At 41.4% G+C, this 27,993-nt stretch overlaps 1 protein-coding gene across 2 annotated transcripts in view; it reads right to left on the bottom strand.

The window, feature by feature from the left end:
* The window catches only part of CHN1 (chimerin 1), a 156,035-nt gene that overhangs the window by 57,626 nt on the left and 70,416 nt on the right, over positions 1-27,993 (bottom strand). For both annotated transcript variants that reach the window (XM_019554067.1, XM_019554066.1), the window contains exon 6: positions 12,724-13,012. In XM_019554067.1, the coding sequence (XP_019409612.1) occupies positions 12,724-13,012 (289 nt within the window). The remainder of the gene's footprint in view (positions 1-12,723; positions 13,013-27,993) is intronic.

Below are 27,993 nucleotides of genomic sequence, written 5' to 3'. Positions count from 1 at the left end.
TTACCTTTCCTTAGCCATGACCACTGGTAGGACAAGGCAGCTATGACAGTTTGGCAAAAATCAGTATATACTGCACTATTTCTTTTAATAACCACACAGGCTTCTGTAATTCTTTTTTCTGACAAAATGTTTTGTGTTTAAAATGGAAAATTACCGTGATGAACTGTACAAAGAGCTGGTACAGCCATGTATTATGGAATGATTCGCCTCCTATGCCTCACTGTGGGATTTTTCTCCCTGCAGATCTGAGGCAAGTAATAGGATGATCTGATCTCTTAACCCAATTCTTGCCTAGACCCATCATCTCTGTAACTCACTTTAATTTGTTTGCAGCAGTGAAAATTCCCACTCACAAGCTACAATACATTTGACATTTGGTGAAGAAGTCACGGAAGAGAAACCAGATTACTCCTCTAAGACATGCTTGACCTACAGGAAGTTAGATGCTCCAGCAAATTTTGGAAGACACATCACTCCACAGAAGACATCTGTGAAGAGATCTGCAAAGGCTGTGATTTGGACATAATGTATTTTTTTTTTCTTCTACAGATGCATAAGTGGAGTAGCTCGCTTTTCCCACTCTCTGTTTTAAAGCTACTGCAGGCTGTTGGAAGCCCACAAACTTAAGGCCTGTGGGAAGAGCCTAAAGCTTGTCAGGATTGTGGGGCCATGACAAGTCTTAACAAGTCTTCAAAGGCCTCCCAGGGGTTAACACATGCACCTGCACTCTTCCCTGGGTGTTTGCCTAAGTTCTGCTTTGCCTGAGGATGTTAGGAGGTACCCATTGATGAAGCTACCCTGTTCCAGACTTCAGGAAGATAGAAAATAAGGCAGTTGCCCCATATCATGCTTCCTGAAGTGGTCTGAACTGGATAAAATCCTTCAAAAGCATTACAAGTTAGCGAACAAACCAAAGCAAAAAGCTTCAGACATTAGAAGCAATGGAAAGAGCTGCACTTCAGCAAGAAGGCATTCAAACTACCTTTGCTCTGAGCCTAAATAGGAATGTTCTGAGAGACATACAAAAATTATTAATTCTTATTTCTTATTCATCCCATAGCAGTTTCATTTTATCAGCGATTAAAAATTCTTTATTCTTAACTGCACAGCAATTGGGCTGTTTTACAGCCTTCCAAAGAGCCACATATAGTACTCATATAGAAATTTCTAAACTCTTGAATAGACAAAGGACACACTGAAAGCAATCATGCCTCAGTTTTTGCTGATGAGTCTGACTTGGTGAATGCAGGAGAACATTCAGCTCCTTTACAGGACTGGATCCTGTGAAACCACATTTCAATCAATTACCCATATACCCACAGAGCTAACAGGTCTTCACATATAAACCTTATTTTCTTAAGTTATGCTACCCAAGTATCAGTGTGATAACAGCAAAAAGAGGGATATTTCCCTAAACATCAACATATCTGTAAAAATAGCTGAATCACTTCTCTGTAATGTATATTCTCAATAGCATACATGCAAAGAAGGGATGATAATAGGCCAGCATCGTTCCAGGAGCAAAGTCTGTCTTGTGCTACAAGTTAAATCTGAATTATGCAATTCCTAGAGTTCTAATTAGCATATTTATGCATTTACTTATTTTTAGCTCTTATGTTTTGGTGAGGCAATATGCACTTGATCCTTGAACATGGATCTGCAACTTTAGATTCACCTTAATGACGTCATTTCATGGATATTAAGCTAACATTCCTTGGACATGGATTCTATCAGTAGTTACTGGCTGGTCATGTAAGATCCTAAAGAGTTATCTGGAATTAGCTGTATCCTTATGTACACATCCTATTAAATAAAGAGAAGGAATTAACAGTGGAGAGCAGAGTGTCTGATTTCAGTTAGCAAAGATAAAAGAGAAGAAAGATTTGGAAAAGATGCAGGGCTGCGAAAGGAAGCTTGGTACTGGAGGCTATGTAGTCCAGTTAAAGACTGGCTATAATGTAACTGGTTAAATTTTTCTTTGTGAAGAAGAAGCAGAGGGATTTGAAAGAAGAAATATTTCAGTTTATAGGATTATTTTAAGAAAAATCTCTTTATGCTTCATTTAGAAGCTTCGAATCTTAAAATTGGCATACTCTGTATAGTTCTTTTTTATGGATCAGTTTTGTTAAGACCACTGAATAAAAGCTCATGTTATTTTAACTTACTATAAATGGAAAATCCACTTCTTTCAGTAATTTCAGAAAGGATACCTTAGATCAGTGGTCTCCAACCTTTTTATGGTGAAGATCACTTTATGTAAGTAAAAGGCACCCCAGGATCTACCGCCCTGCCCCCCGGCAGCTGTTCCCCTCCCCCTCCCCCCGGGCTCTGACCCACCTCACCCAGCCCGCCCCAGGAGCAGGGGGCATGGCTTAGGCCAGCCACGTGTGTCCTGCCACTCCTGATCATGTAGCCTCTGACAGATTGAGATTCACTGTTGGAGGCTCCGTGCCTTAGATATTACTTTACATATTGACAGATACCATCAATAATTTGACCCACCCATCTTCTCCAAGTCTTAACTATAATAAACATTTAGTAAAATTAAAGGCTGTTATTAGGCTGAAATAATTATTAACAGGGATCCTGGTTTTCTCTGATAAAAAATAATTTTAAATTCATGATTAGAATGAAAAGCCACTACAAGTATCAGTTGAACACAATATTTTATTGATATATTTACAATTTTAAAGCAATTTGGAACCCTACCATTGCCTCCGTCACTATAATAAAATAAATTCTAAACACCTATCAATTTTGGTATTCAACTTTGGCTATTTTATCATGGAAAAATCAGAGTTTCCCTTGCCCCCATTGCTCACCATAATCTAGGTCCAGGCCCTTCACTTCCAAGCAACAGCCTCCCAGCCCTGCCCCCCCACAGCAGCACCTGAGTCCCGGCTGCCACCTGCAGGTGACTGCTAATGTGGAGCAGAGCATGGAGCCCACCTTCTCCTCCCCTGTGGGTGGCACAGGTGGAGTGGAGCCTGTGGGGGCAGGGGGCATATGTGGGCTGCCTGCTGTGGGCTCGGGCGGGGGCGACAGGTTGGCTCTCCATCACTACATGCACTTCCAGGGGGGTCACCCAGATCTGTGTGCAGGGTGGGGGTGGGCTTTCTGTTGTGGGCTTGGGCCTTCTGCCCTGCTGCCCTCCTTTAGGGCCTCCGTGGTGCAGTGGGTGGGACCCAGCACAGCAGGGCTGGGCGGGGAAGCTCCTTGCTGCTGCAAGCCCCACATCACCCTGGCAAGGTGTCCTCTGTGTGCCTGGCAGCAGTGGGGACAGCAGCATGGGGTTGTGCCCCTTGCTGCTTCAAGGCAGGCAGGGGATACCTTGCCAGAGTGATGCAGGACTCGCAGTGGCAAGGAGCTTCCCCGTCCAGCTCTGCTCTGCCCTGCCACACCAGATCCCATCCACTGGGCCATGGAAAACCTAGGGGAGGGCAGCAGGACAGCAAGCCCAAGTCTGCAGTGGGCAGCCTGCCCCCACCCCATGCACAGATGGCAAACTTTGAGTAACAAAGGAAATTAGTTCTGAAGTACAACTGCATTTGGAAATATTTGTAGAAGCAGCATGGAATTAATTTAAGGTAAAGTTCAAATGCTACCTGGAGTTTGCATCACATGAGGAAGCATTAGTATGGAAGGGCTAAAGACCTATTTGGATTAACAAAGATCCTATTGAAAGTATGCAAGAAATCAGAGGATCTACAAGAAAATAATGAGGATATCTTGTCCAACTCAAAAAGTGCAGAAAATAAACTGAGAATAGCCAGAGACTTTGTTGAGTTGTTTTTGTTGTTTTCATGATAGAAACTGAAATTAGATGGCAAAAGACTTTTCACTCATATAAATGGAAAGAAAATGGGGCAGGAAGAACTGGGCCCTCTATACACTGAAGATAAATGGAAAATCAAGACTATTCTAAGTATGGCCTCATTACTGAACAAATAATTAAACTTGGTTTTCAATAACGTGAAGTTGTAAATGAGAAGAATGATAGGCCAAATAGGAATGTGGATGCAGTAACAGAAACAACCACATCTAAAATAGAAGTTAAATGTAAATGATGTATTCTGGCAAAATTGGGGGCCTAAATAAATTTCATCCTATAATACTGAAAAACCCTGTACATGAAAAAGCAGCTCCTTTAGCAAGGATCTTCAGTGAATCTGTTGATTTAGGGACAGTAGTCAATGGTTGGAGAACAGCAAAAGAAATGCTTTTATTTACAAAAAGGGGGAAAAGTGATGGAAGGCCTTAAAAGAAAGAAGGAATAACCAAGGGCATGGAAGGGAACAGAAATGGAACAAAATGAAAGTTTATTGAAAGAAGCTTGTGCAGACCAATGTAATATCCTGTTATGATTAGTAGGGCTATGCAAAGCTTCAGTCCCTGGTTTGATCTGGCAGAGATTCGGCTCGATTCGGTGGCCAAATCTCCAAATCCAAATTGAATCGGAGAACCCTTTAATCTCTTCAAGTCAAGTCGGAACCCTCTGAATCAATTTGGAAAGATTCAGCAATTCAGACATAGAAACAGCTTTAAATGTTTTTTCTACATACCTCTAGGTAGCAGGTGGCTCGTGAATGCTGTTATGCTCAGGGGCACATGGAGCGTCCCACAGAAGTGTGGGGGGAATCCCCAGAGTGCTCAGCAGTAGACCTGTAAGTGGACTGGAAGCACTTCCGGTCCACTTCTGGGTCTGCTGGGGAGAGTGCAGGGGGGCCCACCAGCTTGCAGACTCGTCCTGTGTCTGGGGGGCACCTGGGGTCCCACCATGGCCAAGCTGAGGGGGCTTAGGGGTGGACCCTGTGCACTCCCCAGCAGACGCAGAAGTGGACTGAAAGTACTTCCGGGTTTGGCACTGAGCATGCACTCCTGTTCGATGCTCCATATGCCCCAGCTGCTCTGGTACCTTGAGGTAGGTAGAAAAAAATATTTAAAGCTGTGTCTATGTCTGAACTGCTGATTCTCCGAATCAGCATCGAATCTTCAAATTAGGATTTGGCCAAATCGAATCAGGAATAGTGATCTGAATCAACTGATCGAATCACTGTCCCTGATTTGGGCTGAATCTGAATCAAATAGGGCCCACTTCGCACACCCCTAACGGTCAGGAAATTGGCTTGCTAGATAAGTGAAATGCAGTGGATCTAATCTTTCCAGACTTAAGCAACACCTCATGGGATTTTATTAGCTAAACTGGAGAAAAAGAATTAGGCAACTTTGTAGAGTGGATCAGTAGAAATGTTCTAGAGTTTAACAGTGCCAAGGGCTCACAGAATAGAGGCAATGGAGAGACAGAGGGAATAGCTGATTCCATGAGCCACCAGTGTGACAAGGCTAATGCAATTCTAGGATGTATTAGTAGTGATATGTTTAATAGAGATATGGAAGAAGTAATTGTTGTCACCTTTTAGAAGATTGTTTACAGATCTGGTCACCTGGTAAAAAAAATGGAATTTAACTGGAATATATATAAAGAAGGGATAATAGGATGGTTAAGGGAAGAGGAAATCTGTTTTACATGAGACCAAAAGACTTGTTTTTCTCTCTTCTATCCATCTTGTCTCCCCCAGCACTGGCCCTACGTCCCCCTGCCTTGTCCCTTTCCCCACCCTACCCTTTTTATTCTAATCACTGTTTTCTATTCAGCAGCTCTGCTTCTTGCAGTCCCTTTATAGCATCTCATAAAGTAAGTTGCTGCTTATGAAAGTTTATGCATCTCTGATTTAGTTAGTCTATAAGGTGCATATCTACCTTGCTTTCTACCCTTATTTAGCTTAGCAAAGCAAAGACTAACTGGGGATATAATTTCTCGTCATAAATACATAGGATGACTATACATAGGATGACTATAAAGGTGAACACAGACAATCAGGGAGTTTTGGGGAAGATTAGAGTGCATTAAAAATGGCCACCTGATCTAACTTAGCTTGCCCAGGTGTGGACCTTACACTTGGATCCCTAGTTAGGTAGATCTAAGTGCAACTCTACAGAAGTTCCAGGAAGGTTAGCCTGGACTAAAAATGGCCACCCCAATCTAAGACCAACCTACCTGTGATGTAGCCTAATATCAGATCGGCCATTTTTAGAATAATGTAACTAACCAAAACTTCTATACAGTTCCCAGGGAAACGCCAGGGGCAGGAAAGCCCAGCTGCTGTCCCTACTCCTGGGGCTGCACATTTCCTACCTGCTACCCTGATACCAGGCTATTTTTGGCCCGTCACCCCATCCCCAGCTAGAGAATTCTCTGCCCTGCAGACCAGCCATCACCCCGCTCCACCTGAGCCCACCAACCCTCCCCCTGCATCCCACAAGCTGCTCCTGTTGCTGGTTTGATCAGTCTTCAGGGGCTAAAATAGCCCCTTGTCCCAGGGAGTGGGGGAGAGAGTCCCCCATCTATTCAGGGCCCTCTACGGACCCTGCAAGTCACCCTGATCCCACCAAACTCTCCTGGACCCCAGGAACTCCCCCATGAACCCTGCCTGCCCCCCTGATCTCCCACAGACCCCATCAGCTCCCCGATCCGTCCTGCAGATGATGCCTGCCTGAATTCTACCAACCCCCCCTTGTAGATACTCCCTGCTCCCGGATCCCTCCCTCCCACAGACTCAGCTAGTCCCCCCTCCAATTCCCCCACATACCCCACCTGTCCCCCCAAATCCTCCTGAAGACCCCTTCACACCGCCCTGGAACCTGTTTCCCCCCAGGCTAGCCCCACCCCCATCCTGATTTACCTTAAACTGAGTGGCCATTTTTAACTTGATTTAACCTCCCTGGAATGTCTATACTCAGCCTTAGAGAAGGAGAAGAGCTATTTAAGTAAAAAAAAAAGCAAGAGTGGTACATAATCAAATTGATACCCAGTTGTGTTCATGGAGTAATGCTCAGTTCATATGATATACGGATTCAAGTGTTTCCCTGCTGAAGTTGAAAGAAAACTCATTCTTATTCCTTTGCAATATTATGTATTGCTTACAGATACCGAAGAGAATTTGGCTGGGATGCCCTGGTACTCCTAACAGCACTTAAAAACCTCTCCAGTGTCTGCTGGGAGGGTGTTGTTCATGCAGTCAGAGTTAAACTGACTCTAGGTTTGTGGGCAGGAAAGATTTTTTCCCCCCAGGTTAGCTTGGTAAAGATTCTGAGTTTTGACTCTATCCGTAGGATGCAGCCCTCTTCCTAAAATCTGAACATGGCTTAACTAATTCCCTGTCACCAAAGTAGAAAGGCAGTGCCAATACTTTGGTTTCACCTACTCTTTACCTGTGGGATACTGAATTCCACCCCCATAAAGCACTATGTCATTGTGCTGTGTAAGAGGGTTCAGAGTGATTGCCTGCAAATGCAAGGGATTGAACTTGATGGCCTGCGTGGACCTTACTAGACCCATGTTCCTGTTGGCAAAGCTGTAAACATTTGGAAGTCTCTGAGGATGAGACTAGAGAAACAAACACAAGTTTATGCCTTCCACTGATTTGTTTTATTTATAAAGTAAATTAAATGAAGAGTGATTGTCATGGACATCCACCCAGAGACTTAAGATGGAACATCTGTGCGAAAAGGACTGACAATCTCAGGGAATTAACCCATGGAATAATTTAGGGCTCAGTAGCTTTATACAAAGCTAAAGGGTAAACACTATAGGATACATTTTTTTGTTAGCAAGTGTGGAAAGCGTCATATACATTGTATCTGCTTTCCCATATTTTTCCTACTGGATTGATTTTTGCCCCTAGATACCCAAAGACAAAAGTGCCAAAAGCTACTTAAGGGCTGAAGAGCAGAAATGGCTGTAGTTCTGTGGTACTGGATACTTTTGCCACCACTGGTTCAGGTTGTACAAACATAACCCTCCAGTGGAGCACACTTTCAAAAGTGTTTCTAGTCAGAGGCTTATATACTTGCTGCAAAACCTCGATTTCTGAACCAGTCTGCAGCCTATTTTGGGATTTATCATTTTTGCAGCAGCTATATGTTCAGGGCATTCAACCATATCAAGCCCTTTCCCTATTCCAGTCTCAAACCCTCCAGTATCTCTTTGACTGTTTCTTAATTTTATTACAAGCCATGAAAGTCATCTATCAATAAACCAAGAGATCTTTTCTTTTTCTATTTGCACTAGCATACAGCAAACAGTTAAATTCCTTTTAGTAATCAGCAACGCATATGCCAAGTAGTGGATTATATTCTCATTCTTTTACCATTAAAATCTTTATCTTAAATCACACCACAACTTGGTCTCTTACAGGACTCAGTACTTCTACCCAGTATGATTTACATCTTGCAATCCTCATGTAACAATAGAATTATTTTTGCCTTTCAAGTCCAGCTATTACAGCTGCTTTTCAATACCCTGCTCACAAGAAGTTTTTAAAATTAACTCAAGATGTGCCCGTTTGTTCTGCTCTAAATTACCTGTATTTGGGAGGTGGGAGAAGACCCAATGTTACATGATAGAAAATACTTCACAAGACTTTGATTCCCAGCTGTTACCTTTTACCAAATTAACTGCTAGGTCTAGAGCTCTTTAATATTCTATTTGAAAGTCTGAGGTGTGTTTTGCGTTTGCCCTGTTTCCTTTACTCACTTTTATGACAGAATGTGAAATTGCAGTCCCAGCAGCTGTTCTCCAGCCAGGCCATGTGTCCTTACAGTATGTTCTTCTCCAGAAGATATATTTTTACACCTCACATGCTTAGCTTCTGATTTAGAAGAGTCACAAAACTCAGATCTGGATCTGAATGATCACAGAATAGATCATCTCTGTTCAAGATACAGAGTCTTGTTTCTCCTTTGTGCTTTGGAGAAAACATAAAAATTTATAGCCTTAGAAAAGAAAAATCAGGGAGAAACTACATAGCCTCAGGTTAAGGCTGGTAAAGATGCCTGCATACCAAATACTGAACCCTGCAGAAATTATTTTCTCTTCCATCTGTTGGCATAATTCTCCTTATTGAAAGTTGTTACAAGCACCATTTACTCTTCAGATCATAAGACCTTTCCTATTTTGTTCAACTTTCTATGAACCCTTTATTAGAATTGCCGAATTTCAATTTGATGATACACTTCATGTTGGGCCACAGGGATTTGGTATTCCCTTTTCTATCATGGAGGAGAAAGACAAACTTCCCATTTATAAAACACATTCTCTGAGCAGTACTAGTTCCTCTATACCATGGTTAAAGCATTCTAATTATCATTAATGCTAATATAAATGATAGACTAACATCAATAAATTATAAGTACAGCCTGTTAAAGCAACACTGGGAAGTATTAAAGAACCACAAAAGAACAAAATCTAACTTTTGGAAAAGCATATAAACTTTTTTCAATGCATATTTCTAAGATTTCTTGGACATTTCCATTGCAGAAAATAAATTATTAGTTGCCAGATGGTACCAAGCTAAGGATGGGGGTGACACCATCAAGCTCACCCAGAACCCTGAAAGCTAAAACAGAGTCCAAAATGGGAGAAGGCAAAGGAAGAATCAGTTGTAGTCCTTCCTGATACACACCCACACCTCTATGCATGTGTATGCTTTCACATACATGTTGAAGGCAAGTGAAGGGGAGAGAGGGAAGCAGAGGGAGCACATGGGGAACTGCCCTAGCTGCTCCTGGTTGAGCTCCATGAACAACTCTGCTATTTAAGTTTGGTGTAGTTATCCAAATACCCAGTTTTAAATAAAGAAGCTGCCTCTGCATGTAACTGTACCACAGTATGTGTCTCATTGTTTCTCTGTCCACTTCAATAAGGTTCCAAGACACAAAAGAAAACACTCTTAAAAGCTGGGCTTCAGGCCAATCCAGGCACAACTGTGCCATTCTGGATATGAAACAACTTTAACTGTGTATAATTTCTAAATAAAACGTGTGGGATGCTGCAATTACATGATTAACCTATGAGTTTTTCTATCTAAGATTTCAATTTAAAAGAGCTACTTAATTATTCTGTAGCATTTTTTTGAGAAAATATAAGCACATTTTTGTTGATGGAAGTCTGACTTGACAGCATTCTTTTTAAGGAAAAAAAATCTCTTTCGATAACAATCTCCTAAGCAATCCTTACACTGTACAAACCTTTCCATCAGTGTTGAGTATCACAACACTACACAGCAGAAGTCTACTACCTCCTCACAAAAATGACTGTGATAATTATACTTGTTTTGAATGGTAGTGGCACCTAAATCTGATAAAGGTAGCAGGACTTATATGTGCCAAACCAATCAACACCCCACAAAACGCAAACCTATCTGGTTATCTCTAGAACTTTTGTCCAAGGTTCATATTCAGGGTTTGCATTATAATGAACATTAGTAGGATGACATCCACATCAATGAAAAAAGCCCACAAGACCCTCTATTATTAAGTCTTTTCCATGGATTTTCACTGGAATAGATAGCTCTGCCTAAGCTCTTTGTCTTAGGCTGGACTTTACCCATAACTAATAAGTTGCTTTTCTTGTAATAGCACCTCCTAGTATTAGGATTTGTTAAATTCAGAACAAACAGCATGATATACTGTAAGGTGCTGCTGAACATCCTCTATTTCCAGTGAGTTCAATGAGAATAGGGAGCCTCGTAGGTTCTGAAACAGTGAAGAAAAAATCTACAATGATATTTAGCCAGTCTGTGCCACTCAGAAGGTACCTTACCTGTCACCTAGAAGGTCAGAACTGATACTTCAAACTTTTCATCAGTATTGTCATTTGAACCTAGATTCCCTGTTCCTAGTGAATGGAATGTGTAAAAGCAACCTATTTAGAGTGTGGCAGAGGCTATATTTGAAAGCTATAGTTAATATTTGGGGATGGCTGTAATGGTACCACCTGAAGAGATTTTCAGGTTGGGGACAATTTCTTAAGTCAAACCCCCCTCTATACCTGATGCCCACACACTTCATTGTGGCCACTGAAGGGAAGGCCTGTTTTTTTACATTTGCATATTACTAAGCTGTATTATTCTGTAGTATTAAAACTACTCTAGCCCTATCATGCTTTTAATGTAAAAAGAAAAGAAGAGTTTTATGTAAGAAGCCATTTGTGACCCCTTTAAAAAAAAAGGATAATTTAGGCCTCCTGAAATACCTGAAAATACCTGATGGTCCCCATGTGTGGGCAGCACTGATGGATTTTGTTTTGGGGACAACCTATCAAATAAAAACAGCCAAGAGACAGTCATATATGGCTACATACATCAGGTCTTTCAGCACTCTACAGAAGTGTGTAAGTATTATCATCTTTATTTTAGGGAAGTAAACTGAGGCACAGAATGGTACAGTGACTTGCCCAACATTACCATCAAGACGATGATATTACTAGCAAGTTACTTTACAGTTAGGGCTGCCAGGCTCTGGAATGGGCTCCCAAGGGAGGTGGTGCTCTCCCCTACCTTGGGGGTCTTCAAGAAGAGGTCGGATAGATATCTGACTGGGGTATTATGATCCCAGCACTCGTTCCTGCCCAGGGCAGGGGGCTGAATTTGATTATCTGTTCAGGTCCCTTACAACCCTAGAAATTATGAAACTATGAATGATGCTGGTGAAATCAAACCAATGCCACTGTTAGTCTGCAGGCAAGAAATTCAGGGGATTAAATGGTCAGTTAAAAGCAATAGGCATACCAATAACCTCTTAATTAAAAAAAAACCCCTTCTGTTAGTAGTAATACATATACAGAATATTAAGTTAAAAAAGGATTATAGATGCATTTCTGAAATCTGATTGGAAAGAGGAACATTTAATTAAATCTCAGTTTTGTATTTCTTGTGTGTATTACAGTAATTACTGATATTCCTAACAACATTGCTACTTGAGAGCCAAATACCAATATAAGATGAAAGCATACACAATATAGCATAGAACCACTTATTAAACACACTGAGATTTAAAGTAATTCTTTAAAAACACATTTTTAAAGCTTCAATTTATGGGCTTTTAAATCATTAGGAAGAAGCCATTTTTTTCTTAAATGATTTAACATTTAACTTCTATAGGAATTTAAAAAGAGAAGTTATCAAACTAATGAAGCTACAAGCAAATGCTTTTGGGAGAGTTTTCTACATTACCATTCAAGAAGTTCCATGGCAGTATATACTCTTAAATTTATCTTGCATTGCTTCTATTTTTTTAAATCCACAATGCAGTTAGTTTTCAGTTGATAACGCAACTCTCTGAAGAGAGAAATCCTTCTTCATAAGTCTCACTGAGGCCAAAAATAGTTCTGTCAGTTTCTGACAGGCTGAACTTAGTCATGTGAAATGTTTTAACATTTTATCATGTTAATGAACAGACTTATTTATAAAATGGACAACTTCACTGTCATTGTTTGGAGAAAGCTGAATAAATTGTAGAATGCATTTTTTGTACTAAAGGGCAATTGTTCTTCTACATTATAAATAATTTTAAGATGAAAAATTCCTTTCCTTTTGAAATATCAAGGGGGCAACTTAACATCTGTAATTAACTAGTTTTTAAAAAATGAAGTAAAAGATAACTAAGTTTATGTATCAGAGAAATTTGCAATAAGCAAACATCAGCATTAAAACCTGAAAACATGATTAAAACATCTTAGCATATTATTATTAATAAAATATTTGATGCAACTATTTATATTAAATACCTTTAGACATAATTAATCTTTTTCAAAGGCACTGAGTTAAAAGTATAATATTAAAGTCTAACAGAAAAAAAATGTGTGGGTTAAAAATTGCTTACCCTCTTTTCTGCTACCTCATCCTCTCCTGTAGACTCTTTGCCATCATGTGCATCTCTCAGGGTTGGCATATGTTTTTTGTATGCTGGTTCTCTGTTTAAAGTTGTATATCCTATGTGTTCATAAATTGGGTTTATTGTCATCTTGGCAATATATTCAGCTGCCTTGGTTTCAATATAAAGAGTAATCAATCCATCTGTCACCAGGTCATGGATGGACTCAAAACGTTTCTCCCCAACAAAGTGTTTTCCATCGTAGTAGAGTCTGAAGTTTCTGGTTTGACTTCCAAATCTGCCTCAATGAAATGGGAAAGTATTTTTTTTAAAGAAAAGTAAGCAAGTGAAGCCTTTGCAAACAATAAAAATACCTTATCGTTAAAAGCTGTGACCAAGCTCTCTGCACATGGTCTGGATGAGGAACATAAAATTCAACTCCTGAGTACAAATAAGAAGGGTAGACTAACAACAACTGTGGATGGATAGCCAAACTAATGTCTGCCCCAGAAGGAGCTATTTGTTCTCTTATCCTTTTAGTCCCTTCATTATCCCATGGAAAAACTGAAAAATACTTCACACTAAGTTTGTTTTGTTTTCTAGGGCTGCTTCTCTATGTTCAATTGCTTGCCTCTCTGATATGAAGGACTCTCATATACAGTCCTCTATTACAGTTGATCAATACAGAGATTTGATGCTGTGTTAGACCTCTGCACCCCTGCCTTTTTGTAGGAAGAGGCCATTCAGGGTACAGTCCAGCTTTAGTGCCAACAATTACACTGAAGTAGAACTGCTGCCAAAATCTGAACACTGTAGGACAAAATGACACAAGGGCAAGCATTCTTTATTTCTGGCCAAAAGCCAAGGACTAACTCTTCAAGCTTTGTACAAAAGTCCCTCTGTGTTATGCTTGTTAAGTCCTGAGATTCAAGTAAATCCTTGTAATATATGGGCTATATAACCTATAAGCTATCCAACATTAGTAATTCTGCAGCCTGGTTTGAATAGTATTTTGCTATAACCTTTCCATAACCATAAACGAGTATGTTGGCTTTACCCAAAAAAGCACCTTTTAAAAAATCTTACACCCTTGAACAATTTGCTTTATGAAGCAATCTGCACACATTCATGAACACATCAACGTGTGTACTTGGCAACTCCCAACACTTTTCCTTCAGGCAGGATGGAGGAAAGACTCTGCTTTCACAGCTGACTTCAATGTCACTCCTTGGCCAGACAGCAGCAGGTGCTGCTGTTCAGGATATTAGATTCTCCAAGAATATCAAGCCAAATATTAAAAACAAAAATTTGAAAGTATAATGCTCTTCTCTTTTCAGAAAGAAAGCTGTTGGAAAATACAGGAAACATATAGGCTCTACTAAAATGAGTCCTTTTTAATGAAGACTACCTAAATAGATGAAAACACAACTTACATGAATTAGCACTTAGACTTAATAATGCATATTCCTCAACCAACATCACTAGCTGTCTTGAAAAATTATGAACTTTAATGTTATAATATAGTCAAAAGAGTTGATTCTCAGTAGGTGTGTCTACACGAGACTCTTTATTGCACAGCAGACTAATCAACTGGGGCCTGCCCCTCCATCTCAGCTCTTCCCAGCCCCATTCCTCCATTGCCTGATTGGGGCATGGGGCTGGGAAAGAGCTGCAGGGGAGTTGCAGGTCCCAGACAGCTCTGGGCAGCGTAAAGTACTCACTGCACAGTAAGCCTACTTCATATCAATAACGCGTAGATGCATCCAGTTAAATATATTCTGATTTATTTAGAAAAAAGATAAACTAGAAAAAACTATAACTTCAAGTACCATTCTTCAAAAATAATACTCAGAAAAGTTTCTGAAAAGGCTTTCATTGTAATTTCCTTCCTGCTCACTAATAACATGGGACACGAGAATGATGTATGGAAGATATGGCAGGCGCTTCTATTTATGTTTTAATATAACAAAAAGAAAAGATAGAGCAGTGAATTAAAAATAACAGAAAGAAACACAAACATAGACATTAGCCCACAGAATTCATTTACATGACACTGTTGATACTGCTGAGACCAAGTAAATAGTATTGATTTCATTGGGTAGTGAAAACATCCAGAGTTACATAAGAATGTGTTAAAAACATATTAAAAGTATATGAAGCATCATGCTTCAAGGCATAAGCCAATCAATAACTGGCAGAGGTTAGGAAGTATTTCTTTCTAAGGCTGTTAGTTCACGAGTTTCTTCTGGAGCATCCAATGCAGGTCACTTTCAGAGTTAGCATATTGAAACAGAGAAAACATTTTTTTGATCTGACATGGCAACTCCTATATTCCTTTTATTATTATGGAGGAGAGTACAGGGGCATCATCCAAGGATTAGCACCCCACTCCAATAAGCACTTGATAGACTTATTTACAAAGACATCCCTACTCCCGAGAGCTTATAAGATCCAAAGGGTAAAAGAGTCAAATGATTAAACAAGAGAATAAATAGTACATTAAATTTCAATGAACAAGTAGCATCATCTCACCATATACCTGGCAAATGACAAGTGTAAATTTGTCTTGTAGTATATAAAATATACTTAGGATGACAAAAGGCCATTGTAACAGCATGTCTGTTTTTGTGCCAATAACATGCCATGAAAGACTTCAGGAAAGATGTCACACCAAAGATACAGACAGATTCCTGAACTGAATAAAGGATGTGGGCGAGTGAGTATTGGGGGTTTGTGGGGATGTGCGGGCAGGGGCAACGCGTAGGGAGTGCACATGGGTGCATGTGCACCTCCTGAGTGTGGTGGTGCACCCCCTGCAAAAAGGTGCCGAACCCTTGGTCGGCACTCGCAACTCCTTCCCCCCCCGACAGTGGCTGCAGGAGCTCGCCCCCTTACTGCTGCTGCACTCCCACTGCTGCTGTGACCCTCCAGCCACTGGGAGCATGCACAGTTCACATGTGTGGGTGAGTATGGGTTTGTGGGGTGTGTTGAGGGGGTGTGTGTGTGCATGTGTGTGGTGGGATGTGTGCATGTAGCAGGGAGCAGTACTCCTCCCTAGAGGTACATGGGTGTGTGTGGGGGGTGGGGGGTTAGTGGGGTATGGGATTGTGTGGGGGGAGGTGTGGTTGTGGACAGGGCCGTCCTTAGGAGGGAGCAAATCAGGGCAACTGCCCCAGGCCCCGCACTTTGGGGGTCCTGCAGAGCTGGGCAGAGTGGCCATGGCGGCTCAGTACTGCCACTACTGTTGGCTTCGCATCTGGCCACTCAGCACCCCACATCCACCCCTGCCAAATCTGCTGCTGACTTCTTCACACCTCAGGCGCACAGGGGTGGGGCCCCACACAGGCTGATTTGCCCTGGGTCCTGCAGCCTGCTCAAGTCATCTCTGGTTGTGGGTTTTGTAGCAGGAGTTTTGAGGGGTGTGCATGGGAGCCTCTGTGTATGCCCTCCTGAGCCAGTCAGCACCCGCCCTGCAACTGCCTGGAGCCTGTGCACCCTGCAGCATGTCCCTGCCACGGCCAACAGCGCACAGCGCACCCCGCCCTTGCTCCACACCACTCAGCCATAGTGTGTCCTGCTGTACCCCGGGCACGCAGCGGGCCTGGGGCAGCTCCTTCCACTTGCTGCCACTGCCAGCCCCAGCCCTGCAGTATCAGCAGGGACCTGCAAGCACAGCCCTGACCCACCACTCCCCATGCCTGCTCCAGATTTGCTCGTCCAAGCTCAGCAGCAGAAGCAGCAGCAGCAGTAGCGTGGCACGGGATCAGGGCAGCTGCACCAAGAACCGTACGACAACAAGGGGGAGGGGCCACTTTTCCTCCATGCTGAGCAACAGTTTCTGCCCAGCAGCCACGGCTGCTAAGCCTGGATGGGCGAATCCAGAGCAGGTGTGGGGAGTGCCAGGTTGGGGCTTTGTGTGTGGGTCCCTGCCAGTACTGTGGGGCTGGGGCCAGTAATGCCAGCAGCCAGAAGGAGCCGCTGCTGACTGGACTGCCTAGAAAGGCAGTCCAGCCATGGAGCCACCCCAGCCCTGCTGTGTGCCCAGCGGGCAGGAGGACATATCACGACTAGGTAGTGCCTGGGTCAGGCAGAACTGAGGGCCTCCGTGGGCTTTATTTTGCCCACCCTGGGCTGTGATAAAATAGGTGCTCCCAGGTGCTATTGCCATACAAGTATTATTTCTGCTAAACATGGTGACAGAAACTCTTAGATTTAAGAGTGCAGTATATATGATCTGTTAGGGATGAATCTCTCGGGGATGATCCTGAGTGCTAAGCCATGCACTTAGCTTCTAACATAGTCAATGTGACCTAAGGGTGCTTGACACCAGGTGACACTAGATTCCACTTGCGCAGCCCTAACTAACTGCCACCAAAGTCAACAAATGTAGCACGCACAAAGCAAGCATGGACATTACATGTCCAGGGTTTTAGGATTTGAACGGAGAGGAGATCAGAATGGAGCAAGTCTGAAATATAATTAAAATGCTAGAATAAAGAACCTTATAAGTAAAGAAACAAAATACATGATTATTAAGAGATGTGGTCAAGCAAATGCTATTCAAATCTGTGACATACACTTCTATGCTACTTAAGAACTAATACATGGATAGCAAAGTTTAAGACAAGTTGATGGTCAGTTATAAATCTGCTAGCCTTTCTAGGAAGGAAACCATTATGTTAATATAATCCAGAGAAAATAAAGCCACATCATCTGTCACATGATGTCTTGATTTTGTATTAATATCTGAAGAATGTTGTCAAAGTTTGGAAAAACCAGAAGCCAGGTACAGAAGAAAGATAAAAAGAGTTAAACTTTAAGACACCGATTTCTTCTTATCAAAAACAAAACAAAACAAAACACTGAAAACAGGATCATGCCCCAAAGAAATATTTAAACACAAAAAGTGAGTGCTATGCTGAGTATCAGCTGAGGTTGCTGCATTCATCTCAAAAGCAAAGACACTCCAACAGTACATACTACTCCTCCCCTCAGAGACCAATACCACATCACTGGATCTCATATACACTGCCCCAGTCTTAATACTAGATCAGATTCCCAGCATCCACTTTCCCAAATGCACTTGCTTCTCATACATCTGACAAACTGATCCCATTATTTCTTTTGCATGGATGTGGGGAATCACATACATTCCTTTCTTTCTGTTCAAGAATCTTCTCAAGATAACTAATCAGTTTATAGTGCATTTTTGTAATTTGATAGATATCCCCTGAAGCAAGGTATTCAGATAAGCAGATCTAGTGTGCATTTCTAAAATAGAATCAGTACCACAATAATAAGAAAAAGGTGACTGAATGAACCCCTCTGCATTTTCTGTCAGACTTGAAAAGTAAGGTTTAACCTCATCTGCTTCCCTAGAACTGTTCCTGGTGAGCAGGTGGAGATGCATTTTTTGAAAGTAATATAGTACTAGCAAAGAGAAAAGAAAAACTATACTAAATCATGAAAATACATCTGCTTCTTTATATAGTTACTATTGTCCATAAAGCATTTCCACCTCTTCACCAGTTCCAGGTTTTGCTTCACCCGTACTCATTTATATTTTCCAGTCCATAATTACTATTCTAATGAAATATAACCTATTTCTTGTTAGTCCAGGAGCAAGCGTTCTCAATTAAAATTTTTAAAAAATCCTTACAGTATTGTTTTCTATTGAGACTTTAATTTTTTTCAGTATTTTAGTATTTTACCTTATCCCTAATGTTACTTTACACATCGCTTCCACATTAAGTAGGTCACCAAGTTGGTGCTTCCACTTCTTGACACGCTCCTAAATACAATACAGCTCTCTCCCAACTTTAATAAACAGAAAACAGGATGCATACAATATATACCCTCTTTTTGTTTGACGGTGGAACATTAGAAGCTTTTCAAAGAAAAAATAAAATCATGTCATTGAACAGTCTCATTGCATCTATCATGCATTTTTTAGGAAACAGCAGAACTGAAGCTAATGGACTTATTTTAGTTAAAGTTGTCTGAAAGAGAATTGCTCTGCCTTGCTCTTTCAGCTACCAGTGGGGTAAAAAGGATAACAGTTTTGGAGACTGGATTAAATTGCAGAGGCAATGGTAGCTAAACACAAAGGCAGGAAGAGAACACTTAGGTCTCAGCACCAGAAATATGTTGAAATGAAGATGTGAAATAAAGGGAACATTTTTTAGTGACCACAAATCTATCCACATTTTCAAGGGCATTCTTACTAAAGCAGAAATGCATTAATGTACCCTCTACAACATGCTCATTAGTCATCACCATGCTTCATTATATGTAGTTTGTGGTGTGAAAAAATATAGAATCATAGAATAAAAGGTCTGGAAGGGACTTATAAGCTCATCCAGTCTGGTCCCCTGCCATGGGCAGGAAGTGATTGGGCTCAGAGGAGTCTCCTCTTGAACACCTCCTTTGATGGCAACTGCACTACCTCTGCTGAGAGTTTGTTCTAGATTCTAGATACCCTTACAGAAAAGAAATAGTTTTTCCTCATGTCCAGCCTAAAGTTTTCCCCAACTAGCTTGTGCCCATTGGACCTCAGCCTCCCAAGGGGTGCCTTTCTAAATAGTTTCTCCCCTAGATCTTGGTGTTGGCCCCTGACATACTTGTAGGTGGCTATCAGGTCACCTTTCCGTCTTCTCTTACTCAGGTTGAACAAACCCAGTTCCTGGAGTCTCTCTTCATAGGGCCTATCCCCCAGGCCCTTGATTATGTGGGTGGTCCTTCTCTGCACCCTTTTGAACTTATTCACATCCCTCTTGAAGTGCGGTGCCCAGAACTGGACACAGTACTCCAGCTGTGGTCTTACCAATGCTGATGAGAGGGGGAGGAGCACCTCTCTGGATCTTCAGGCAACACATTAGCTGATACATGCTAGAGTTCTATTTGCCCTGTTGGCTCATATTCATCCTATGGTTGACTGTCACCCCTCCAGTCCCTTTCAGATGTGGTGTCAGCCAGTGGACCACCCCCTGTAGTGTAGGTATGGTGAAGGTTCTTCCTACCCAGATGAAGGATCCAGCACATATCCCTAATGAACCTCATTTGATTGCGTTCAGCCCATAGGACCAGCCTGTCAAGGTCATCCTGGATCCTTGCTCTGTCCTCAGATGTGCCTGTATTTCCCCACCGCTTGGTGTCATCCGCAAACTTAATCATTAAACTTTCCATGCCCTCATCCAGGTCATTGATAAAGACGTTAAAGAGTATGGGCCCAAGCACTAATCCCTGGGGGACACCACTGGAGATGGCCTTCCAGAATGAGGCCATCACATTGATTATGACTCGCTGGGATTGACCTCTGAGCCAGTTACTAACCCATCTCACTGTTGACTGGTCCAGGCCAGTACTCTCCAACTTAACTGAGAGGATCTCATGGGACACTGTATCAAAGGCCTTGCTATACTCTAGGTAGATGACGTCAACCTCATGTTCCATGTCCAGCCAATTAGTTACCTGGTTGTAAAAAGACACCAGGTATGTTAGGCATGACATCCCCTTAACAAAGCCATCTCAGATGGCTGCAGGTCATCTGGCCCAACCAACCTGAAAGTGTCCAGATAGTCTAAAAGTACCTTTACCTGTTCAGGACTGTACCTTAACCTGTGGACTGCTGTCGTCGCTGTATTCTCTGGGCCTCTGGACAGGCGATGAGCTGCCATCTTGTTTTAAGATGTGAAGTAAGTATTAAGGAGCTCTGCCTTTTTGCAGGGATCAACTGTGGGCTTTGCCTCTGTATTCAGTATGGGTCCCACAGTGGAGCTTGATTTCTTTTTGCTTCCAGTGTAGTTATAGACAGACATTTTTGTTGTCCTTTATTTTGGATGCCATCTTGATCTCCATGCATGGCTTGGCTTTTCTTGTCTCATACCTGCAGACCCTGGCCATATGAGTATACTCCTCTCTGGATGTTGAACCATTTTTCCATTGCATGTATGCTTCTTTTTTCTTCTCGAGATACTCCCTAATGTCCCTGCTGAGCCAAGCGGGTCTCTTGGCCCCTCTCCCTCTTTTTGATCGTGTGGGGATGGCTTCTTTCTGAGCAGTGAGAATTGCCTCCTTAAGGAAGTGCCAGCATTCCTGAACTCTCAGATTGTCCAGCTGCTGGTTGCTAGGGGTCTTTGTAACTAGACTTCTGAATTTACCTAAGTCTGTCGACAGGAGCCTCTGTAGTTCATTTTCCCTTTCCACTGTACCAAGCACTGCTATTGCATACTTTGGCCATTGCCTTCTTGTAATGACTGCTCAGTGCTCACCATGAAGACATAGTGCCGTGCAGTACCAGGCCTGGAAAGAGGAAGATGGTGCGGCTGGGATAGAGCTGCAGGATGGTGGGGGGAGAAGCAGCAGGTTAGAGTCCATCCCAGGATGAGGGCAGTAAGACTGGCAGGGGTCAGGCTGCATGTTGGGTTGGGGGAAAGCTGTACAGCACAGGGTGTAGTCAGGCAGGGCATCTGTGTTTGAGGTAAGCAGAGGACCGCTTGAGGGCAACAAGGTATAAAACCATTGCTGCAGTCAAACAGAACTGCCATGCAAGAAAAGTTTTTTACTGCAAACTTTTTATTACAATGAAACTCTTACTTTACTTTCTTTACTATGATGGCTGTTTAACCCCCAGATTTGAACCCAGGCCTTCTAACCGGGGGTGGGCAGTGCCTGGCAGAAGTGTTACATTTACCCTATATAAAATCTATATCAGTAAAAACAGGTTAGATTAAACAAAACACTCCTTGTCAGTAAAGTTTGTCAGCAAAAAAATAAAAAAAATTTTAAAAAAATCTTAGGTTGGCAACCCTGCTAGGGGAACAGGCATAAGCCTTGTTCCTTCACTATGCTGGGGCCCATGAAATAAGAAGCAGGAACCCAGCAAACATCCTGTGCTTTGCACAGAACCACCAGCTGAAAAACATAAAGACGGGCATGTGTACTTTGCAGGTAGGTCCCAGAATTAAGCTTAGAAGTGATCACAAATTTAGGTTTAAAAAATAACTCCTAAGAAGATGGAATCCTGTGACTGCCCCTCTAGGGGCATCTCTGATGAGGCATGTTCCTGCCAGTATGGTGACAGGTGCTCCTCAGCCAAGGGAGGCAAAGCTGGACTGTGTCACAGATTGTCTTACAGAGCTGTGCTGTGTGCTTCCATGGCTGCACATGAGTAGCGCAGGAAGATCTGATCTGAAGATAGGCCGAGAAGAGGCAGAGCTCTTCCCAGGCTCACTTGCACAATTCATTTTAAAAGCAGCTTTTATGTAATAATACTATTTTTAAACTATATTTTAAAGTTTTGTTTTTCCTTGAGAGACAATTAACTTGAAATCTAGACTACTGTAAAAGCAATATGGCTTCATATTCCTCTATCAAAGTTGTTCTGAACTGAGGTGCTGCTAAATTCAGAAAAGCTTTTAAGGGGTGCCTTCAAAACTACTGATCTAAGCAGTACAATAAAAGTGATGCTACGTCAGTTCAGATAGAGCTCTTTTTGTTCACACATCTCAAAAATGCTTTTCCTCCATTTTACAAAGGATGAGTATTTAAGTGATTTCCCCATTGTGACATAAAACTCTGGTTTCTAAGACAGGAGGAGCAAGCACCTAGTGCTCTCGCCTTCCAAGCACTGCACTGCCCTGTGTCCACCAAATAACTAGGTTCCTCTACTGTTCTCATAATTACCTTGGAATAGTGGTGGTAATGTGATATTATTCTGTAGTCTTTAAGAAATTTAAAACCTAAGCATTTGCAGTCATTACAACTACTATGATATTTCTCACAAGAAATGCAATGCTTGCTTTAATATCCTGGTTTAAATCTATTCCTCAATTCCAAAACTATCCTGTAGTTTTAACTTGAAGAGGAAATTGCAATTTTTCTTTCCATACTGTTGTCTAATATTGGTGTATTCCATTTGAAAACTGCTGCACTTGCACCCAAAGATGATTGCATTTAATGCTTCATGAACTGAATTCTATGTATAGGTTGGATTTTTTTTTAAGAACTTTGGATGTAAAGTGGCTTGCTTGCTATGCACACTTCAGTTATTAGTTACTATAAAATTACTGTTCAAGAGAGTCTGAATTCTTTCCTGTTGTTCTCTTGGAATTTTGCTTTGTAGAACAAAATAAAACTCTGGGTTTTGTGAAGTCTTTTGGAGGAAGTTTCAATTTAATGTACTAAACTAAGGATAGTAATTAAGATACTCAGGATAATGTATAGGAGGCTTTAGTCCTATCAAAATAGGTGCTATGTTGATCATAAACCAGATTAATTGCTCTATTTGTGTACTCCCCTTTCCTTGTCTTGACTGCAGTTACATAAATAAACTGCACAGGAACAGTTTAATTACTGTTCTCTGATGTTTCACTGTCTATGAAAAAATTAACTATTTTGGGGTGATGCCTGATCTGCCATTAAAATGCTGTCTGCATTAACTGGGAGAGAACAGATGATAAACACTTATTGTAAAGTAATATGCCTATTAAAATTACCTACTGTACCAGCAATTTCTCATTTTAATAGGATTTAGTGAAACTGAATAAATTTGTAAGAGACTATCCAGCTGGACCCTAGATGTGTGTACAGCTTATGTAGCACATACACATACAAGGTGCGTAGACATCTAAGCATTGTTTGACCAAATGATAAAAAAATTTTCTGCTCTGAAAAGTTCAGCAATAAAGACTGCAATGTTTCTATTATTATATTTCTCTTTTTCAGGTGGCTATTACTCACTAGTAAAAACTCACTCCATGCATGAAGGTGATATATAGATATCCTGGTTATTGGGACAAATCTTTATATTTGGTGAGAATTATTAAAATCTATTTTCTGGTTTCAAGGTATAAAGTTAAAAAAAAATTGATTCTCTTCCCCTAGCTCTGGCAAAGAAAGGAGTGATACACTGAATGTAAACAGCTATAAGTAAAAGTATAATCTGGTCCAAATAAATTTACTATTTACAGAGCTTTTTCTGTTCAAATAGGTTTTTGAGAAGAAAAGTTATGAGATCAAAAAATAATGTATGGAGCCATTGTTTGGCCAGTTTGAAGCTATTTTTTTCAAAATAGCAAAGAGTTAATATTTGAAAGCTTTCTTTTTATGCAATCAGGGATAATGGTAGATATCATATCTTTTATTAGAGCAACAAGGTTTTTGCAAAAAAATCCTTTAATTGAAAGCTTTCAGGCACAAACACCCTTCATCAGGCATCGGAGAAAAGATTGAAAAAGTTCTCCTGGATAGAAATGAAAGTTCATATTTCATAGGATTTCACAAAGGAGGCAATAGACGGAAAACTCCTCCGGGCAGGCATAAGCTTTCTTTATTTAAAAACAGTTTCTGAAATGCTTTTTATAAAACATCCTATTTGCAAAAGTGGACAATAGAAGAAGGCAGCTACAGGACTGGCTGGAAAATGGAATTCTAAACCATAGGTTTTGTAATGCAAGAGAAAACAGTGCTACTAATGGAAGTCATAGAAGAAATAGGGTAGAGGCCACTGCTAAAAAAATGAGAGAGAGAGTGCACGAGCAGGTGTGTGCATGCAAAAGATCACAACATAGAATCTGGGGTGACACACTTCATCTGCTGGACTTTTATTTAATATTTTAGTTATTTTAAAATTTATTTCGATTGTGATAGTGTTTAGAATCCTTCAGAAGAGGGTCGGTTCTGTAAGAAAACAGTAAAACTGCACCTTCATCAAAAGTTGTCATTTTTAAAAGGACCCAAAGAAGTCAGGTGATTAAGATGCACTGAATATTAATGAGCACAGACCACCCAACTTAACTCCTTTTCTAAAATCCCAGTCTTATGTGGTCCAGGTGCATTACCTTCCCTGACTGGAAGTAATACAGCCTCATCTGCATGGCACCAAAAGCAAGCTCCTTTGCATTGTGAGGGTACACTGCTACATGGCTTCCAATCAGGGGTGTAATGCGGACAGAGCCGTGCAACTTTGAGGGCACTAGTTTAAGACACAGCAAGTTTGCAGTTTAGACATGGTCTACATGACACAGGAGGTGTGTCAGATCCAAGAAGTGAATATGGATCCATCCGCTTAACCAGAAGTCCATCTGCCCATGGTGTAGAAAGAGTTAGAGAAGATAATTCATAGCGTAGAAATATCTGCAGTCAAACAAGAGCTATATGTACAGCAAGAAACTATGACTTAAGCTGCAAGAGCTGAACACAGCTTTGGGTTAGTTACCAAGACATTAAAACCCTACCAAAGCAGGGAATGCTTCTACAGGAAGTGCTGAAGTTCTACTAGTAGAAAAGTGCCTGCAAATTATAGAACTGCCACAGATAAATGAGAAGATCTAGCCAAAAGAAAACAGTACAGACAACAACAACAGATGGGAAGAGGAGGGAAGGAGAACAGGAACACCGCAAGAAGACATGAACCATAAGGAAAAAAGCATTCTAGTCTGTGGGAGGGCTCAAGTAGCCGGTTAATTACCCATTAAGGTTAGGAGAGGATTATCATCGTTCCACGCGCTTATGAGACCATGTCAGTCATATGAAAGGTGCACTTACATAAGGTAGATCATGTACAAGGCAAGCACATGCCCTGTGCCTGGAATATATGCATCAAAACTATATATAGTACTAAAATCACTTCTGCGGCCATGCTAGAGGCAGGGAAATCTTAATATCAGGGGATTCCAGAGCTGTACATAATGGCAACTTGGAATAAAGCTAAGAGCCCTACAGAACAAACGCTGTAGTGCAGTCATTCCTAAGCACAGATATATTTCCATGAGGAGCAAGTTCTGAAGGACGGAATCCATCCCTGACACCACCCTGCTGCAGCTCCTTTGCTTGAGACCCTTGAGACAGTAACCCAAAGCATTCCTGCCCATCAGTACAAGTAGCATGGGAAATGGCATAGGGCAGAGAAAGGCATTTTCTATGAACCCCAAATGAAGAAATGCTTTGAAGGAAGCACTAATTTTTTTCTGGTAGCAAAGTGTAACATAAGTGTAATGAGCATAGCACAGGTGCAAAACAGGTGCAGCAATCTGGCCTATCTAAAAGGCCGTTGTACCTTGAATCAGTGGAACTTCTAAGTAATGTCTGAGGCTCTAAGCCGAGCACATGGAAGTATCACCTCTCTATGATAAGAAATATGCCTGGGAACACTTCACCTGAGAGGTAATGACATAGTTATGCGGACTGAAGAAGACAGAATTCCTGGCTACTGCTGGTATCAGTGAATCCAAGCTCTGCCAAAGCCTGCATTTATTTAGATTTATACAGAAACCTAGCCCTGGATCGATGCATCCTTGATAAGCATGTAAACCACAAACCTAATTTTATTATTCCTGTGATTTCACCTCAATCCACATAACAAGAAAAGAGAAATTATTAACTCCTGGACTAACTTAACCAAAAAGATGAAAAATATGCCATAACAGAACTACAAGAGCCTTTTAGCAAACTGGACATCAGAGGAATAAGCGGCAAGGGAAGACCACAGAAATGGCCCACAGAATGCAGCAGAAAAAACAAGCATCATAGATGGAAAGTAAGTTTCAGACTACAAGGGAAGAGAGAACCCACTATTTAGAGGGCCTTAGCATGCTACTGGCCACCCAAAGAAGGCCAAGAACAGCAAGATGCAATAGGGCTTGTCCTAGGCTACAGACAGGCTTTCATTTCTACCAGTAAGAACTGCACACACCTGGAAGATCTCTCCCCCTGGAGGGGGCATGATTTCTCTAGGAGGAACTGAACTAACATCTGTTATCTTACAGTGTCTACCAGAAGAGTGGTGATTTACATGGTCATAGTGAGTGCAGATGTGTTGAGACAAAGAGAAACCCCCTCCTCAATCGTGCATCTTCTGTAACACCTACAAGAAACCAGCCAATAATAGCTTAGTAGACTTGAGGACAGGTTGTTTGTATGCAACAAGTATTTGTTAAAAAGCCTGCAACAGAACTATCAAATCAATTGCCATTTTGACCACTTTCTTACTTTTTTGTCTTTCTTCCCCTTCCTTTTTTACCTTTTTTTCCTATTATGGCATAAGCATTTCCAGGCAGAGATTATGCCTTCCAACATATGTGTACAGTGCTTAGCCTCTCTGGAAGCCTCAGGACGCACCTCTGGATTGCTCCATTTTAACAATACAAGAACTCCCCTGGAATCCAGGGAGTTACACTGGGGTGCATTTACACGTGCCATTAAGGCAATGTGATAAACTCTGCCAGAGTTGGCTGCTCTCAGGTGCAGCATCTCCACATGCACCTAGGACAGCAGCAGTCTGAGCCCTGTGAATCAGCCCTGAGCTGGCAGAAGGCTTGGGGCAGGCCCTGGGCTCTGGTTGGAGGCACTGGGACTAGCTGAGGCATGAGAGTACTAAAACACAGGGCCAGGCACCAGGCACCCCCCGCACTTCAGAACCCTCATGCCCCAGACAACCCGTCACCGTCTACATGCGTGTTTCAGCACAGTACTATACTATGATGGAGTTAGTTAATTTACTACACCCGAATACCACTGCATGTGTAGATGGTGATGCTTTACTACAGTGCTAATCAATCAACTACGCAGTGAAGCACTTATGCAGATGCACCTGGGATGTAGTGGTTAATCAGGTTTAGAGTAGTCCATATAACATGTACTAACACTTTCTCATTTAATACACTGTACACTAAAATAGGCCAAGTAAATCTCTGATCATTAGGAAGTTTGCCTTCTTCTACCATGATTAATACAACTGGGATTAATTAATTACAACCCAGAGTAGTAGGAATACTGTACAATTGATTGCTTGAAAGCATTTAAGGCACCCTAACTTGGTTTTTAATCTATTATGTCTAAGGGATGTTCTCTGAGGTTAGTTTATTATAGTCCATAGCTGGCCTATTGTAATAGTGCAATGAAACAGAAGAAAGAATATCCCTGCTTTTCTTTCATGCATAAACAAATACATACTACCTACATACAGATGCTTAGTTCACAATGCACACAGAATTCCTAAGGGGACTTCTAGACAGACATGGAGCAGGCAAAGAAGTTCTACTTACGAATCTCTTTCAGATTTAAGTCCTCAAATTCTTGTCTCCTCGAAGAAAACGTTGAGCTTCAGTATTTGCAAATCAAAGAATCTTTTTAAACATTCTTCTCAGACTATTAAGAGAAGACCTAACCTTTAAGATCACATCATCTATTGCCAACTTAACATTTAGCCCTTTCATCCAGCTGACCTGGGTGATGGAGCAAACATTAATTATTTAAATTTGAACTTAAATTATTTAATTA

The sequence above is a fragment of the Crocodylus porosus genome, unplaced genomic scaffold, assembly GCF_001723895.1.
Source record: "Crocodylus porosus isolate Cpor-Errol unplaced genomic scaffold, CroPor_comp1, whole genome shotgun sequence".
Taxonomy (NCBI): domain Eukaryota; kingdom Metazoa; phylum Chordata; order Crocodylia; family Crocodylidae; genus Crocodylus; species Crocodylus porosus.
The sequence above is the reverse complement of the archived record's forward strand: the minus strand, read 5'-3'. Positions and strand labels throughout refer to the sequence as shown.